The sequence below is a fragment of the Aulonocara stuartgranti genome, assembly GCF_965226115.1.
Source record: "Aulonocara stuartgranti genome assembly, chromosome: 3".
Taxonomy (NCBI): domain Eukaryota; kingdom Metazoa; phylum Chordata; class Actinopteri; order Cichliformes; family Cichlidae; genus Aulonocara; species Aulonocara stuartgranti.
In genome coordinates this window covers 68,260,437-68,278,499 of record NC_138941.1, presented here as the reverse complement: position 1 = coordinate 68,278,499, position 18,063 = coordinate 68,260,437, and the positions used below count along the sequence as shown (strand labels likewise).

Below are 18,063 nucleotides of genomic sequence, written 5' to 3'. Positions count from 1 at the left end.
GTTGTTTGCTGTCTCCTCTGTTTGTTTTTTTTGTTTGGTTTTTTTTTTTCTCCATACAGGTGACCCAGGAGTTCTTTTTTTTTTTTCTCTCTCTTCCCCCCCCTTCTCACCGTCTCTTCTCCCCTTTGGTTTTCTTTCTTTCTCTCCCCCTCTTTCTCTCATTCATTCCCCCTGTCCTATTTATTTAAAAAAAAAAAAAAAAAAAAATGACAAAGGATGAACTGAAGCTCTGCCATCACGTAATGTCACATACTGCTGTTTCTGATGTCATTTAGAAAAAAAAAAAAAAAAAAAGAAACATATTCTGTCTTCATAACTATCAAAAATGTGAAATGATTTGCAAAGTGTGAAAGTGTTACAGCTGCAGAGAGCTATGGCGGCATCTTTGGAAGCTGTTTACATAGCTAATAATATACGATGTAACCATGGAGACAGTCAGTCACGTGAGCTAGCGGTGCACGTTTACTACAGTGAATAAGGTGATTGCGTCCACACGCTGCAGAGGGTAAAGACATTACTTCAATATTGTTTTATATTGATATATATTTGCCTTCTGTTGACCATCACCTCAGGTTCACCATCACAGTTTCAGCAGACAGATGCACACTGTCTAAATATGAACACATTCAAAAACTCATGTCTCAGAAATAACCACAGCTGTTCATGTTTGTCATTAGAATTTTATTTGTAAGAAAATTATAAGCTTCATATTGTGCATCAAATAAAAGAACATTTCACAACTCTGAGTCAACAGAAACAGGTAACAGAAATGTCTCTAATGTGTACAGTGTAGTGTAAGCATCAAAAGATCATAAAGGAAACACTAACATTTATGTGAAACTAATTGTAATAAAAAAATGAACAGGTGGTTTATAGATGTAAAAGAAAGAATCTGAAAACAACACTTTTTTGGACTAAGTGATCAAAGTAGAAAACAGAACTGATGTTCAAAAACAAACCGTAGCTGCACTAATATTACACATCGTTGTACTGAACAGACATGTTGCTTTTAAAACCACATGCAGTGTGTGACCGTGACTGTTCACTGAGACCATGAACGCCACTTCGCTGAAGCCTTCACCTTCTTTTTCTTCTTCTTCTTCTTCTTCTAAATTGGAAGCAGAAGGAGCATGAGCTGCTTTGATCTACTGAAAGGAAAAAGAAGAACATCTGAGCTGAAACCAGTCAGCTGAAATCAATAAGACAGGAACAAATTCAATGCAGTGTCTCAGGTGGCTTAGCCTGTTACAACTGTTGATACAAGCTAAATACGGTTAACACACAGTGTCAGGGAGCTCCAGTGTGGGAACTAGTGGCTTTAGGTTTGTAGTCATTTAACTTTCATCCATTCATTCATTTAATTCAGGAGGAAGAAATGTCAGGTTGGTGCAGGCTGGTTACATGCATTTGGTCCCATGCTGTCTTTAACTAAATGACTTGGTTCACTTTATGGCTGGGCTGTATGTGGGGTTATATCATGTTATTTGGGCAGGAGTACCTGTCCTCTGTTAGACTTAGAAAGTTTCTCCATAAGTAGAGTTTCTAACTCTTATAGCACATCTGTGGCTGACAGCTTTTTGGTGGCTCTTTTTACCCCACACTGGCTGTGAGTGTGTAAATAGCCCCACTAGTTCTTTTGGATTGCAGTTAACTTGGGAGGAAGAGGTAGGTCTGCCATGACTAGATGAATAACAATTATCTGGGATACATAAATTTCAGTCTTGGCAGCCGGGGGTCAGTCCGCCAGGGCCTCCGCTCCTGGCCGCCACCCGGCACGCAGATCGCGGATACAAGCGGCAGAAATGAGCTTCCTCCGAAGGGTGGCTGGCCTCTCCCTTAGAGATAGGGTGAGAAGTTCGGCCATCCGGGAGGGGCTCAGAGTAGAGCAGCTGCTGCTCCACATCGAAAGGAGCCAGCTGAGGTGGTTCGGGCATCTGACAAGGATGCCCCCTGGGCGCCTCCTGGGTGAGGTGTTCCAGGCATGTCCCACCGGGAGGAGGCCCCGGGGCAGACCCAGGACACGCTGGAGAGATTATATCTCTCGGCTGGCCTGGGAACGCCTTGGTATTCCCCCGGATAAGCTGGAGGAGGTGGCTGGGGAGAGGGAGGTCTGGGCCTCTTTGCTTAGGCTGCTGCCCCCGCGACCCGGCCCCGGATAAAGCGGATGAAGATGGATGGATGGATGGATGGATGGTTGGACATAAATTTCATAATGCATGCATATATCTCTATAAACCTGCCTGAGGGCTGCCATTTTTTACATTCAGTTATTTCTTTGTTGAATCTAAATAATGAATGTGTTACAGTTAAACTGACACTGGTCAGTGTAAATGGCTCATTGTGACACAGAAACCTTTAAATTAAACCTGATATCGAGTGTCAAACAATATCAAAGCTGTAAAAGCTGTTTACAGTCAGAATTTATAAAACTATGATTGTAAATAAATTCAAACAAGTGAGCTTTTCTCTTTGTGCTGAATATCAACACTGTGACTTCTTAGACTGTAAGCTTTACTTCAGCACAACCAGTTGTAGAAGCTGCCACTCCAAATGTCTTTTGATAACAAGAAAAAAATACCTTTTCAGTACACGGCCTGAAGTTCTTCTCCGACATCTTCTGCCATCGGCTTTGTCTGCTGGTTTGAAGACAATAAACCACAAAAAAGATGATTGAGTCACTTTGTCTGCGTCATGCAGCTCGAATGTGTCGTGTAACGATGTTGAATAGCCGTCGTTATCCCTCTGCTGTGTCAGTAGGATTGTACTGTACAGCATCTCATTGATATGTGAGGAATGCTAATGTAACACGATAACAGACTTACATCATTAAAACATAAAGGACAGGAGATATTTAGATATTTTTATATTTATATTACATTTTATAGCTGACGGATATTACTAAATAGATAGAATTTACTAAATAGCTGGATGAAGATGAAAAATATGTCTATAATAACAAATGACCATGAGAGCCAGTAGAATTAATTCAACTGGACACTCGAAACATGTCCTTAAATGCTCTTTAAGTGACAGAACAGATGAACAAACAGTTAATCGCTTACTTGAGATGAAATCTGCTCAGCTACTTTGAAAACAGCTTCTAACTGGTTCATCCTTTAACAGGATGACTGCTCAGGGGTAAGGCCATCATGCAGTCCAGCAACCTTTATGGTTCTGCTTTGATTCACCAGGAACTATTAGGGAAACCTTCCAGCGCCTCCTGTGAAAGACACAGGCATAAACACACAAACATTTATTAACATGTTCCACAGTCTTCCAGTTTGATTTTCTCATCCTGTGGACAACAACGTACATGGATGCAGGTTTATTGTTAACTGTTGTAAGGTTTATTTAATGAACATATCCAGCTGCAGCTCCACTGTGATCCTGAACTGGATAAGCACTTAAGAAAATGTGTCAATAAATGGACAAACATCAACTTACTATATTTATCCAAACAGACGGGACCAATAATGCTTCGCTGAGTTAGAGACTTTAATGTCTCTTCTATGTAAGAATGTCTCGTGCTGATATACCTGCAAACTTGACAACAAAGGTTTTTCAGACTACATGTAGCTGTCCTCTATGTCAGCTCACACATTTACATTTATGTCACACTTATTTCTGCATTTTATAATTATTACTTACATTTTGATTAGATAGCTTGAGTTTGTAAATGATCAGATTACATAATTGGAATACAATGTATCCAGTTCAGGGTCGCGGGAGGATGAAGCCTATCCCAGCTGATACAGGACAAAGACAGGCTGCCAGTTTATTGCAGGGCTAATACAATATGTGTAACAGAAAATCCACTTAAATGTTTGATATTTCTTATAATAATCATAATTATGACTATTATTTAAAGATTTCTTTATAAATACATTTTGATTTTTTATAACCTCTAAAATATAAACCTGAGCTGTTTCAGATTCTGACCTCTGACCTCACTGTAGCTCCCTCTTGGAAGTACGTCTGCTTCTTGTCCCCAGTGTTGACCGCCTGCCCTTGATATCACGTACTGTACCTGAGGAACAAAAAAGGACAAACACTTGCCTTCATTTAAGAAGTACATTCATACAGAGGTAATCTATGGAAACACACTAGTTCACCCTTTGGGAGAAATCAGTTCCTGTGAAACATTTCTGTATATGAATGAATGAAATGAGTTCTTCAGGTGACTCAGCAGTCCCACACTGACAAATGAAATCTAGTTAAACTATTAAGAATATTTGCTCTTCTGAAATCTGTGTTAAACAACAACAAACATAAATTAGTAACAAAAATACAGCTGAGTAGAGGCTTTACAAACCACCAGCAGCCATAATGCTAAATTTTAATCTTCAAATGTTTCTGAGCCGTCTTCAACCTGCTTTTAACACATTAAAGTCCCACAGTCAATGCAGCCTGACTCAATCCTAAATGTTCAGCACACAGAGACACAGAGGTACCGTTTAAAGTTTAGTGTTAACCTGAGTCACTGATCATTTGCAGTATTACAGAGTCTGGCAGTCTTTGCATGATGTCCACGTCACTGTAAGTTTCTAGCTGACTCTCAGGTGTGACAGGTGTGCCAGCAGGAAAGAGTAATAATAACCTGCATCCTGAGGTTTGTCATGCAGGATTAAAGGAGCCAGGCTTTGTTCACACAGCTGGGATTGTATTTTACACTGACCCTGGGTCAGTATAAGTATCATACAGTTTAAACGAAGCACTGAAACTTGCACATATTTATTACAGATGCACTGAAGCTAATCGAGATATTTGCTGTCAGTCTGTGGCTGCGATTAAACACTTTACTGGAAACTTTATTAACTAGTAACTTCATCAGTCATGACAGAAGCTAATATTTCTGTGCTAGCATCGTTTAACCAGCAACAGCTTTACTCCAATATAAGCTAACGTTTACACCGTAACTTTAAGCTAGCACCATAAAGACGGTAAAACACGTAATAATATCTACAAATGCATCTTAAAGCTGTTATATTAGCACTCTGTGTATTACTAACATAACCACATTAACATTACTGACACTCGCTGACTTTTAATAGTCATTCTATAAATGCTGTCCGTTTAAACGGTCTTACCTGTACACACTGCATATCCACCGGATTCCAGCCAGAGTGGATTCTGGAGTCTTCCCACGCTCCTGTTAGTGATCCTCCATCTGGATGGATGAGAACAACCTTCTGAACAATCTAGCAGGAGATGACCCATATCTATGGGACTGATTTGTGCTAATAACGCCCATTGTATGGACTGATAACAGCCGAAGCGGGTGAATAAAGTCACCCAGTAGCTAGCTGTGCCATTACCCAGCATACATCACTCCCTCCGTAAATGCAATAAACCATACAAAAGTATCGTTCTACCTGTTTTTCAGGTAGTTGTTTACATTATATAATTTATTGTGTTCTGTATACGTCACTACAATGTGATTTGGTAAATGTCTAAATATACCGACAGCAGGCACTTCCGCGGCAATCTCTTCAATCGGAGGACCCTTCACGTCAATTCCCGACGCGAGAGGGGTAACCTGCGCGTCCATAAGTGAAGCAGAGGGAGCCTGACCATGCGTCACACGTTTGACGAGTTGGGAGTGAGAACGTGTTGGCCACACCCACTTTAACCTCTGACTACTTTTCAGAGTCCTTTTCACTTTGACTTCATTTCTACTTAACTACAGATGAACTACAGAAGTGTCTGATTATCAGTAATAATCTATAATTTACTGAATAATATGTAGAATATAAAGCAGAATCTGTGGGATGACTTACTGTAGTCAGTTCAGGAGAATCCTCAGAGTTTCTGCTCCTCATCATGATGGAAAAATGAAAACATGTTGATGCTCTTTGAGCTGGAATCAGTCCAAAGCAGCCGTGAGTGTGAACCAACAGACATCATTATAATAACTCTGACATGAATCCTGATAGAAATCCTGCTCACTGACCTCTCTAACTGTAACTCTGTCACTGACACATCTGCCAACATCTGTTCCTGTAACAGCTTAGAGGAGTTCAGCACTTTCTCTCAGATTATTATCAGAAAAGTTAATATGACCCTAAATGTGGCGCAGCAATAAACAGATTCCAAACAACAAACTCACAGACTATGAGATCTGCTCACAGATGTCTATGAGGTGTGTGTGAAACACATTTTCAGCTTTTTAATATTCTGAATAATTTAGCGCCCAGCTATCTTTCTGAACTACTCCATTCATACAATCCCAACACAGCACTTAGATCGTCCAATCACAGGCTCCTAGCACAACCTAGGACTCGAATGAAGTCGAGAGGTGACCGGGCCTTTGCATCCGTGGCACCTAGACTCTGGAATAACCTCCCTGTTCATATTCGTACTGCTGAGTCTATCCAGTCTTTTAAATCACGTCTTAAAACTTATTTTTTTACTTTGGCTTTTGATTCTGTCTAGTTGGCTGGTCTAGCTTGTTGTGTTGTTACCTATTGTTTGTTGTCCTCTTTTATTGTTTGTTTTAACTGTCTCATGCTTTTACTGACTGTGAAGCACTATGGTCAACACTGTTGTTTTAATATGTGCTATATAAATAAATTTTGATTTGATTTGATTTTATGGACACATTTCATAAATCTGCATATTTTTCCCTGTTCAGCAGTGTAAGAATCTAAATTGTTGTCTGAAGGCCAAAAGATGCCAAACAGATTTAGGTTCCCAAGTCGACCATTACAGTATAACACTTCGTCAATTGTTCGTCTGTCCTGCTCACATCTCCAATTGTTGTACACGTTGTCATTAACGTGGCTTCACTCCACATCAGTCACGCCGCTTTGCTCGCTAAAACACATAAAGACGCTGTCATAGCCTGTCAACAACGTTGATTGGCTGCGTATATACGAATGTGAATCACATTAATGGCTGGACTATGGGATAAGGTGGCATCGTTCTAATCCCATGCAGGAGCAGCCAGTCACTCACTGACTAACACTGCAAAACAGAATTGTTAAAGTTTTAATTTTAATTTCAATTCAGGTTAGATTTTTTTTTGTGCGCAACGCAGATTTTCTGTGCGCAGAGACCGTGCCAACAGTGCGCAGCTTAGAGGGAACATTGCTGGGTGATACCAGCTGTTTTAGCCAACTTGCTTTGCATTTTAAGATAAAACCTCTTTTCACTGAAATTCTGGTGTTCGTCTCCTTATTTATGTTGCAGCTTTTGAGCCGGGTGGTAACATAAGGGAGAAAGTTAACAGAAGGAGAAGGCAAGAGAAAAAAAATAACACAGTAGGCAAACCACAGCAACTACCAACATATGCATAAATAACAGTAAATAATAAATAATAATAAGTGCTCACCGGGCAGCCAAGCAGCCACCAGGAGTGAACTCAACCAGATGGCTGGAGTCCTTCTCCCAGCCTCCAGCCCCAGAATGGGGAACGCTGGTGTGTCAAAACCCCATTCCTCACTCTGCTCGCTCATAAATCTTAACATAACAAAGCAGAAATAAAACTGATGAAAGACGAGCAGCAGAAAATAGTCTGCAGGGAGAGAGCATGCAGCGCTGCAGCACTTCCTGGAAATCACATGACTGTAATGAGAGTACAGGAGAGTAACTGAGTACACTTCCTCTTTGTGATGGAGGTGATTTTTTTTCTTTATATTGTGTCAGATAAAGTCTGACAGCTTTTCTTCAATTCATTTCACTTGATTTGATGATGAGATGAGATAGCCTTTATTTGTCAGTTGCAGGTCTTGCCCACAACCGAGATGACAGACCTTGCCGACCGTACATACAATACACAAACATCACATTGGGGAGACAGATCAGGCTAGGTAGCGAGGAAAAAAACGTCGAAATGTGTAACACAAAAGGGTAATACAGGAATGCACAGATATCAACACACCATAGCACAATAAACACAGACAGCAACATGGGAAAGAGTTCCAGTGTGTACAGCTGATCTGGGACCGCTGTAATCTTTCGACTGCGCCTCCAGCTGACCCGATGGCCACATCAGAGGGGAGGTAAGCGTTGGAGGTGGCGTTGGATCCGGGGTAGGGAGGGTGATGCGTCAGTGAGTGCTTATCAGTATCAGTATATGTATGTGTATGCGTGTCCATAGTTCAGCTGAGACAGTGTCCTTCGCCCTGCCAGGCTAAGTAAACAGTCTTCCTTCCAACCCAGGTGGCCTTGCAAGGAATGGGAAGGAACAGACTCAACACAGTTGTTATCAGGGTGTTTTTGTTCAGCTCCACCCTCTAGCCCACGGCTGGCGCCGAAGGGGTAGCCAGATTATGATAGTAATTTTTCTTTTGCAACAACTCATGAGAATTTTTCTTTTGCAACAACTCATGAGAATTTTTCTTTTGCAACAACTCATGAGAATTTGACAGCTGTTCTTTGAAACAGACTGAGAGAGTGTTCCAGGGAAAGTAATACAAAAAAACACGAGACTAGACAAGGATATAAGCAGGGAAGATAAGGGAGAGGAGAAAAAGTGCGTCCGCCTCCTCCGAGAGCCAAAAAAAGTTTGTTCATTTGTTTTCACAGATGAAACCAGTCAACAGTAAATCAGATGTTAACTCCACATAACCTTCATCTGTAAGCAGTAACCGCTTCCTGTTGTGTGTGTGTACTTGTGAAGCAGCACTGGATCAATGCATATAACTGATGTGCACATGTCCAACAGAAGAAGGTTGTCATCGTCTGTCCTGCTCCTTATTCTGTCATTATTGCTCCCAGAAATGTGTTATTATTTCAAACATGTGAAGCTGAACTCTGACACATAACATCAAACAGCTCAGCAACCAGTCACACATTCAAATGTAACGCAGCTCTTTGAGTGTTTGAACCTGCTGTTGTGTTGCTTTTGTGTGCTGGTGTCACTGATGGCTGCTGCTGCTGTGACAACAAACACACAACCACTGTCATGTTGTCTCTCTGTGTGTTAGCAGTGTAGACCTTTGTTGTTAGGGCCAAAGGTCAAAGTTGACTTTCAAAATTAATGTAAAGAAACCATGTGGAGTTTAATATCTGATATGAAAGGATACAAAGAGAGCTGAACAACACACAGTTTATTTTTTCAATACGACGTCACAATGACGCTATAAAGTGTCACAAAATCACACACTGCATGAAAACATCTTAAAATCTGAAGTTTTACAGGTTATAGAAGCCAAAGATTTCCAGTTCTGCTCCAATCATGTGAGTAAATATAATAAATACAAAGGTCAAAGGTCAGGGTCACACGAATGAGGACAAAGCTTTCGTTTCCATCTCCAAACATTAAAACAATATATTAGTCATTGGAGGACATGAACACTCTTTGTTTGAGCTTTTCAAAATATTATTTTTTCAGTGCAACATTATGTGACTTCACACTGACACAAAGATGAATATACTGCACTAGATTTACATATTAACACTGCTGACATCAGCACGTGATCTATAAAACCTGATGATGTCATCAGGCTGACATCAGCATGATGTCGCAAATACATGATAAAACATGTTTTAGTACAGCCTCTTGTTCTCTCCTGTAGTCTGAGTGTAGCCATTACAACAGTGAGACAGCACTGCCACCATGAGGTCAAACTGGAGCATTGCAGGTAATAGGGAAAAGGAAAACACACAAACCTCTATTTCTGATGTGTTTGACTGGAGGTTGTTGATGATTTCACAACATTGTATGTGATGACACTGGTGATGTCATCTCCATCTGCTGAAATGAGTTAAAGTAAACACTTTTATGATTTAGGAATCTAAATGGACCAAATTATGACCAATTCAATTCAATTCAATTTTATTTATATAGCGCCAAATCACAACAAAAGTCGCCTCAAGGCGCTTCATAGATACAGAGAAAAACCCGACAATCATATGACCCCCTATGAGCAAGCACTTTGGCGACAGTGGGAAGGAAAAACTCCCTTTTAACAGGAAGAAACCTCCGGCAGAACCAGGCTCAGGGAGGGGCCACAGAATGGAAACAAAATACCACAATGAATAAGACTGAATATGTAAAAACCTTCAAGTTTCCTGTGAACACATCGTCTCACCAGCAGAACCAGTAACACCAGCAGAACCAGTAACACCAGTAGAACCACAACATAGACTGATCCAATGGGCAACAGCACAGAGAGAAGAACAATGGTGTGTTTGTCTAAAATAAAGCAAAACAGTCATTAAGTTGTCGTCACATTGTGAATGTTGAAACCTGCGGAAACACAGACAGGTGAGTGTGTCACCTGTGACAGTGATCCAGCTGTTAGTGAGGGGAGGGGCTGTGTGTCTGTGAAGTTGTGTAATGGTAAATGGCCTGTATTTATATAGCGCTTTACTAGTCCCTAAGGACCCCAAAGCGCTTTACATATCCAGTCATCCACCCATTCACACACACTGTCTCAGCTGTAGGAGCCAAACATGACATGATGGTATCCATATTGTTGCAAATGACGATCTGATTATATATTAATTTTAATATTGATTTCTTTTGAGAACCAGTGTGAGTCTGTTTCTATTTTCAGTGACTAACAGAAAGCATGAGTTTAAGCCTGAGTGTAAATGTGATCAGATGAAGTGTGAGGTTGTGAGAAAGTGTCTGACTGCATTCATAGATGTGTCCTTTCAGCTGCTCGCTCTGATCCAACCTTTGGTCTCTAAGAAGAGGCTTCAGGGAGACGTTTGCTACGTTGGACTGTAGGACCATCAGAAATGTGTGCAGTAACAAAACAGGCAGCACTGAAAGCAGCTCTAAGTGTTTGTGTTGTTCAATGATTTGTGCACAACAACAACAATGGGACCTCTCTCATCCATCAGTCACCATGTGGACATTTTTCTGACACACTTTGAAGCTGATGGACGTTTTGTGTCTGCACTAAGTACGTTTTCACCAGCTATGGCACTGGCAGGATTCACTGAATGTGTGTGTGAATGGGTGGATGACTGAATGTAGTGTAAAGCGCTTTGGGGTCCTATGGACTAGAAAAGCGCTATACAAATGCAGGCCATTTACCATTTACCATTTACTTTCACAGACTCACAACCACCAGCTCCACCCCTCCCCTCCCCCTCCAGCTGTAGGCTTTATCATTGAGTTTCCCCACACATGTTTACAGACGAGTTAGAGAGCAAGAGAAGAAGAGACTGATTCATAAATGTCTTTGTTTCTGCTCTAACCAAACAATGCTGCTCTACAACTCTAGACTACCAGCCACAAAGACAACAGCTGGAGAAACATCTGTCTACCTCTGACATCCACCAGCTCATCCATACAACAAACAAACATCAACAACCAGGAAGCAGCTTCACCTCTGATCACACACACACTCAACTCTACTCACTCACCTGGAGGAACAACAACAGTCAGGTAGATGATGCTGATGAGCTCCCATGAGTCTCTTCCCATGTAGACATGACATTCGTATGTTCCAGCATCATTAATTGTCACATACTTCACAATCAAGGACACGTCTCCATCCTTCATCTCTTTGTCCTGCAGATCCACCCGGTTCTTAAAAGATGGATGCTGGTCATCTGTTTAAAATCGCTCATCCTTGTACAAAAGCACATATTCATCTCTCAGGTCAGCTCTGCTCCATTTTACAACACTGATGGGATTATTATTTAGAGCTCGACATGTCAGAGTGACCTTCTGTCCAGACTCAGCTGTGATGTTTTTCTGGTCTGAAAGAGGAAACAACACAGAGCAGAGAGGTTAAAGGTCAAAGTACAATTATGATCAGAATGATTGACTTTAAATATTTTGTTTATTTCCTTTGACATTTGAGTTTTTAGTCATGTTGGATTTAATGAACCTCTGAACATCCAGCAGGTCACCAGTGACCCACTGAGGGGGAATTTTAGCCTCATGCTAAACATGCAAAGTGTCAGAAACTACAAGATGTTAGCTTCCACAGAACAACAACATGTGCTGATAATAAGCGAACATAATGTGTGAGAGAAAGCAAGTGTCCACCCAGCCTCGTGTCTCCTTCACACACAGACAAACTGAATCCAGATGAAAATAATCCTCCTGTACTTCTTGTTATCTCAGAGAGAACCTCAGTTTAGTTCAATCTCACCTGCAGAGACGAAGACAAGGACAAACAGCAAAGTGCAGCAGAGCAGCGCAGTGCCAGCAGCCATCTCTGTGTCAGTATTTGTGCTGATCCGACTCTTAGTTTGTTCTAAATGTCTGAGTCTGTCGGAGTTTTCAGTCAATAACAGAGCCTGACTTTAAATACTGACTACATCAGATTACATTTAAGCTTGAAATAAAGCAGAAAGTCTGCTTTGAAGAACAGATCTGACTTTCAGCGGCTCACTCGACTCTGCGGTTTGTGGTGCATTCAAGAACCTCGGAGACCTCGCCCTCGGTTTGATTAAGCAATAGGCCCACGTAACCTGGTGACAGTCACAGTGTAACAGCTGCCTGCTCAGTGTAACCAAACATCGTGGCGTTATTTGTGTCTGATCTGTGATGAAGCTTCTGCTGTGGATATGTGATAAACATCAGGAGGCAGGTTCACTATAACCAAACCTCCAGACTCACAGTAAACATCATGGCAGTGTTATAAGATACAGCATCCACCGTGTAGAACAAACCTGATGACACCAACTAAAAAACTGAAAAACCAACCAGACATCAGGCTGACGTTGTCATGACGTCACAAAGACGTAATAAAATATCTGTGTTTTCGTGATGCTCTCACTTGTTATCTCCTGTATAACAGTGAGACAGCACTGCCACCATTAGCTCAAACTGGAGCATCGCAGTTAATAATTCTCAGCCTGAACACTGTTGGAACATCAGACCTCTTCGCACTTTGGACTCATTGTTATTCTGAATGTTTGTAGTTTCACTTTGATTCTGTTATGTTCTTCTCTCTGTGGTGATCCTTTGGTTTTCTTGGTGTTTCTGTGCCTCCATGTCTGTGTTTGCTTCAGTGTTTCCTCTGTGTGGCTTATGGAAGAAGCTTGATCTGTGTTTGGTGTTTCACTGACTGAACAGACAGCCTCAGGATTCGTAACACTGACAGCAAACACACGGGCAGGAAACTCAGGCTAAACTATCAGCAGCAACAAATGAGAACAATGTGAAGCTGTTGTGTCTCAGAAGATCCTCGTCTGTGCTTTCATGTGCTGTCCTTGGATTATTGACTATTATCAGTTTTCTTGTTTGACAAAAAAAAAATCTATTAATTCTGTCCAATATGCTGCTGCAATGTTTTTATGAATCTTTCAAAGCTTCTGCTTTGGCTCCCTGTCAGCTTCAGACTTCAGTTTAACGTCTTGGTTCTTATATTTATGGTCTTGTTTGTGTCATGTGTTCATTTTGATTTTTTCTGCTGGCTTTTTTTAAATTACTCATGTAATTTAAAAAGTAAAAAATCACAGATTTCAGACCCTGAAGAAGTCACATGATCACAGAGTCATCAGCATATTTATGTAAAATCCTGATCTTGTTGTACAAAAGAAATAATGATGAAATCACAGCGCTTTGAGGAATCAGAGGGAGATTCATCTTCACATTACATAACAGTAACATTTGAATCACAATTCAAAACAGTGTCACGTAAACTGTGTCAGACCTCTTTGCAGAGCCCCTTAAAGCCCTGCTGCTCAGTGCTCATGGCTTTTTGTTAATCTTGGTCAGTTTAGTCAAATCTAACCGGTGTCTGCACGTTCTGGAGTTACATGGAAGTCCAGAATCCAGCAGCTTGTGTCGTGTTCTCACTGGAGAAGTGAGAAAATTCAGGGCCCAGGTGAACAGATTCAACTTTTGGACACATCTATATGTGTTTTGTGGACTTGGAGAAGACGTTTGATTGATCATGTCCCTTTGGGTGTTCTACGGGAGGTGCTTCGGGAGTATGAGGTGTCTGGCTCATTGCTATGGGCCGTTCGATCCTTATACAACAAGCTATACAAGAGCTAGGGCTGTATAAGACAGACTCATTCCCTAAGGGCTGTTCTTTTCACCAGTTCTCTTCATTATTTTTATGGACAGAATTCCTAGCCATTTCTGCCAAGTGGCAGAAGGCTTCCACTTGGGTGGTTTTAGAATTTTTTCTCTGCTTTTTGCAAATGATGTGGTTCTGTTGGCTTCATAAGATGTTGGTCTCCAGCTCACTCCACCAAATATGTGAATTGGCCATGGTCCTCAGCCAGAAAAGGGTGAAGAGCCCACTTCAGGTCAGGGATGAGTTACTCACCCAAGTCTTGTTCATAAGAAAGGGTAGAAGTGAGCGCGAGACAGATTGGTGCTGTGGTTTCAGTGATGTCGATGCTTGGTTTAAGCATCTAACAAGGATGTCTCCTGGGTGAGGTGTCTCCTGGGAACACCTTACTGGTCCCAGGTTGTTCCATCCACGACCCAGACCCTGATAAGCGAAAGAAAATGGATGGATGGATTGATGGAAAAATAAATAAATAACCTTCCCTTCTATCTGGTGACAAGTGTATATTTTTTATTTCTTTTGTGATTTTTGGATTTTACTTTTCTTTTCTTGGACTAAATTCAATTTTTAGATTTGGATGTTTTTGACTTCTTTTTTTTTAAACCTCTAGCGTCCTGCATCTGAGTCCTATGTTTCACAAATCAATGAAACAAATCTTTCCTCATGCAAAACATCAATGGTTTTTGGCTTTGTCCCAAAATAAAGAGCAGTTGTACCTGGGCCTCCTTGTTCTGTTTGTCCATAACAGACATCGTCATCTCTCACTGCTGGGTAGACCACAGCTGTATCAGTCTTTGCAAGGTAAACCACATAAAATTACCACAGCAACAGCACTGTTACAGTGGCTTGCAAAAGTATTCGGCCCCCTTGAACTCTTCCACATTTTGTCACATTACAGCCACAAACATGAATCAATTTTATTGGACTTCCACCTGAAAGACCAACACAAAGTGGTGCACACGTGAGAAGTGGAACGAAAATCATACATGATTCCAAACATTTTATAAAAATAAATAACTGAAAAGTGGGATGTGCATAATTATTCAGCCCCCTGAGTCAATACTTTGTAGAACCAGCTTTTGCTGCAATTACAGCTGCCAGTCTTTTAGGGTCTGTCTCTACCAGCTTTGCACATCTACAGACTGAAATCTTGCCCATTCTTCTTTGTAAAACAGCTCCAGCTCAGTCAGATTAGATGGACATGCAGCGTTTGTGAACAGCAGTTCTCAGATCTTGCCAGAACGTTCTCAATTGTGGCTCCAATGCTTAGGAATAACCTTCCCCTCCATATTAGACAAGCATCATCAGTGCAGGTCTTTAAGTCCAGATTGAAAATCTATTTTTATTCACTGGCTTTTAACTCTGACACATTTCTTATTAATGTTATTGTATTTTTAATTTAGCTAGTTGTTTTGATCTGTGTTGTTCAGCACTGGTTTGTTCTTAAATTGCTATACAAATAAACAATGCTGATAATAATGATCATAAATATATTTTATATTTATTACTTATTCTTATTACTTATAGCACCAGGAGTAAATAATAAGGAGAGGACTCTGGATAAGAATCATGATGCAAACTTGTGGCCATAGTATATACAGTATTCTGGAGAAGGTATAAAATGTCACTGTATGTACATGTGCGTGCTAAAGCTAATGTGCCAGAACAAGGGCGTAGATTTGGTTTTGGCATTGGTGGGGACGGATGATTCAACCATCGAACCCTGCCCTGTTTCTCCCCCCCCCCTTTTTGTCTTTGCTTCTTGATAAAAGGAGAAATATACTTGCCTACATATGCTAGTCTACATGCTTTTAAACCATTTAAAATCACAATTCATATTTTTACATTTGAATTATATAATGTTAAATTACTATTAAACAAATGACTGACTAAGTATTTTAGGCTTTAGTTTACTTCAGCCATATTCCATATAAATCAAGTATCATACAAACATAAAAATAGCTTCAAATACAGTCATGACAATAAAAGAATATGACTTTAAGGACTTAACAACATCACTTCAGTTACACCAACATCTCTGACACATTAGCACTAAGGGAACACTGAATGACCTGCTGGGTTTTGTCCATAAAACTACTCGTCTAAGATTACCACAAAGTAAAAGATCTCTCTGCAAAATTATGCAACATTTTAGGCACTATTGCCCCGATCAAGTCAGTGAGCTGGGATTTTTCATTCTAAACATGAACTACTGTTACAGCAACAGACATGGACCACTGGTGTCCCACACAACAACTCAATGTCCACTATGTGAAGCAGCCAAACACATGCCTGCTCCTCTCATTAACTGAGATAAACTGCTGGCATATTGGTTTTACATCTATACTGTCCAGTCTCTCCTGGTGGACATGGCATACAGCAGCATTGTTTAATCTCATTTGAGTCATTGTTGACCTTAGTCATGTTTTTAGTCTTCTGAGGGCACTGAAGCTTCTTTCAGCCTCAGTACATGCGTTTTATCCTCAGATTAAAATTATTATTATTCTGTGCTTGATGTGCCTCACCTTTGGCCCTGGCTCCTCCCCTCTGACTGCACTAGGTCATATTGCCACCTGATAAAATAACACATTGATTCGTGCCATATAAAAAGTGAGACTTGTCAATTCAGATTCTTTGTCCAATATACACCAATGAAACAATTTACATCAGCAGCCTGACAATTGTCATGATAATAAATACTTGTTAATCTATAGCACCAAATCATCAGTCAGTCACCTGTGACCTCGCCTCTTCACCTCTGTCCGAGCTACAACATGGCAGAGCTGCCTCTGTCACCTGATGAATAACAGTGAGACATTCCACATACATGCAGTCACACATGTGCTTCAAATACAGTCATGAACCAACAAGTCATCATCCAACTTCACCTGTGATCTTGTGTCACCATTACTCTCTGAGCTTTGTGTTGGTTCTTCTGTCACCTGATAAATAGGACAAACATGACAATAAGAATAAAATGTGGAGCTGCTTCAGTGTTTCTGTCACTTTGTGCAGATCTTGACTCATCAGTAATGTTTGTAGGCTGAGTGCATTTTTAAAACACTTTGTGCAAACTGCACTACAAGGTGGAATATTTGCAACATCATGACTACATCGTGATATTTGTCTCAAAAATTAACACTATGAATATTCCAGTGCCATTAGGATGAAATTATTGAGTCACCAACATTTTAACGTTAGACATATAATTCTAACAGCCTCTGTAAACTAATATCCGGGCTGCTCAAAGCTGCAGTTTTCTCTGACAGTTTCAATCAAAATTAGAAATGCTGCTCTGAGACTGAGAGAACTAATAGCGCTGCCTGTTGTGCAGTTAGTTTCCAAAACACGTTATGCTAAAACTAAACAGAGCTCCCTGAAGGGCACAGCCAATCACATTGGTCATATTTGTCACATGACGTAGGACGCCAGTAGAGAACGTAATTCAACTCTTTCTGTACCGCTGGGTGAAGGAGACGTTGACAGATCGGTTTTTCTTTCTAATGGGTTTGATTTCTTTACTCGCAGAGATCAAATTATTGGTGGGGACATGTCCCTTCTGTCCATGCCAAATCTACACCCTTGGTTATAACAGAAAATCTGTCACTCTCTCTCTCTCTATCTTTCTCTCACACAGACACACCACCGCCATCAACTTTGCTGAATTGCTAATGAAAAACATTGATCAGGCAGCTGTGATTGAGCAGCAATGTCTATCCAACTATTTTCACGGTTGTTGTGGTCGTGATTATTTTGTGAGGCCACATCGAAAAGGCTCGGATGAGCTTTCCAAAGTTCTATAAGTTGTGCCTCCATCGCTTGTGTCCGGATCACACGCTGCACTGCCGTGCTGCTCCGTCTTCTTCCACCGACATTTACGTGTTTGCGCGTGCGCAGTGTGAGAAGTTGCGGACGCGCAAATGGGCCAAAAATCGCACAGTATAAGCCCAGCATTAAGGAGATAACACATATCCACAGCAGAAGCTTCATCACAGATCAGACACAAATAACGCCACGATGTTTGGTTACACTGAGCAGGCAGCTGTTACACTGTGACCGTCACCGGGTCACGTGGGCCTGTTAGTTCACCAAACAGCTGAGATTTCCGAGGTTCTTGAATGCACCA

At 40.9% G+C, this 18,063-nt stretch overlaps 1 protein-coding gene across 12 annotated transcripts; it reads right to left on the bottom strand.

Annotated features, from left to right (window-relative positions):
• Window positions 1–697: 697 nt before the first annotated feature.
• On the bottom strand, window positions 698–12,348 carry LOC309696067 (uncharacterized protein). Of its 12 annotated transcripts, none has more exons than XR_014273311.1 (9): window positions 12,060–12,348; window positions 9,613–11,661; window positions 7,331–7,458; window positions 5,778–5,857; window positions 5,088–5,167; window positions 3,940–4,027; window positions 3,063–3,220; window positions 2,579–2,636; window positions 698–1,148 (listed from the first exon to the last, which is right to left on the bottom strand). XR_014273311.1 is itself a non-coding variant. In XM_082517159.1 (9 exons), exons 4-7 carry the CDS (start codon window positions 5,546–5,548, stop codon window positions 3,185–3,187), a joined length of 285 nt encoding a protein of 94 aa, XP_082373285.1. In that variant the 5' UTR covers window positions 5,549–5,857; window positions 7,331–7,458; window positions 9,613–11,661; window positions 12,060–12,348; the 3' UTR covers window positions 698–1,148; window positions 2,579–2,636; window positions 3,063–3,184. The 12 variants fall into 12 exon arrangements, 7 of the variants coding, with proteins under 7 accessions (XP_082373285.1, XP_082373283.1, XP_082373282.1 ...); XR_014273313.1 differs by having other exon boundaries at window positions 5,778–5,808; XR_014273314.1 differs by having other exon boundaries at window positions 5,088–5,857; window positions 9,613–10,138; window positions 11,323–11,661.
• Between the last annotated feature and the right edge of the window lie 5,715 nt (window positions 12,349–18,063).

What these genes read in the sequence shown, in the direction of transcription:
- LOC309696067 (XM_082517153.1), bottom strand. Translation starts at nt 11,396, where the DNA reads ATGTCATGTCTACATGGGAAGAGACTCATGGGAGCTCATCAGCATCAT. An exon ending in GACTGTTGTTGTTCCTCCAG is followed by an intron (nt 7,459 to 11,322) that starts GTGAGTGAGTAG and finishes TGTTATGTTAAG; the next exon opens with ATTTATGAGCGAGCAGAGTG. An exon ending in CAAGAGGGAGCTACAGTGAG is followed by an intron (nt 3,221 to 3,946) that starts GTCAGAGGTCAG and finishes TGTCTTTCACAG; the next exon opens with GAGGCGCTGGAAGGTTTCCC.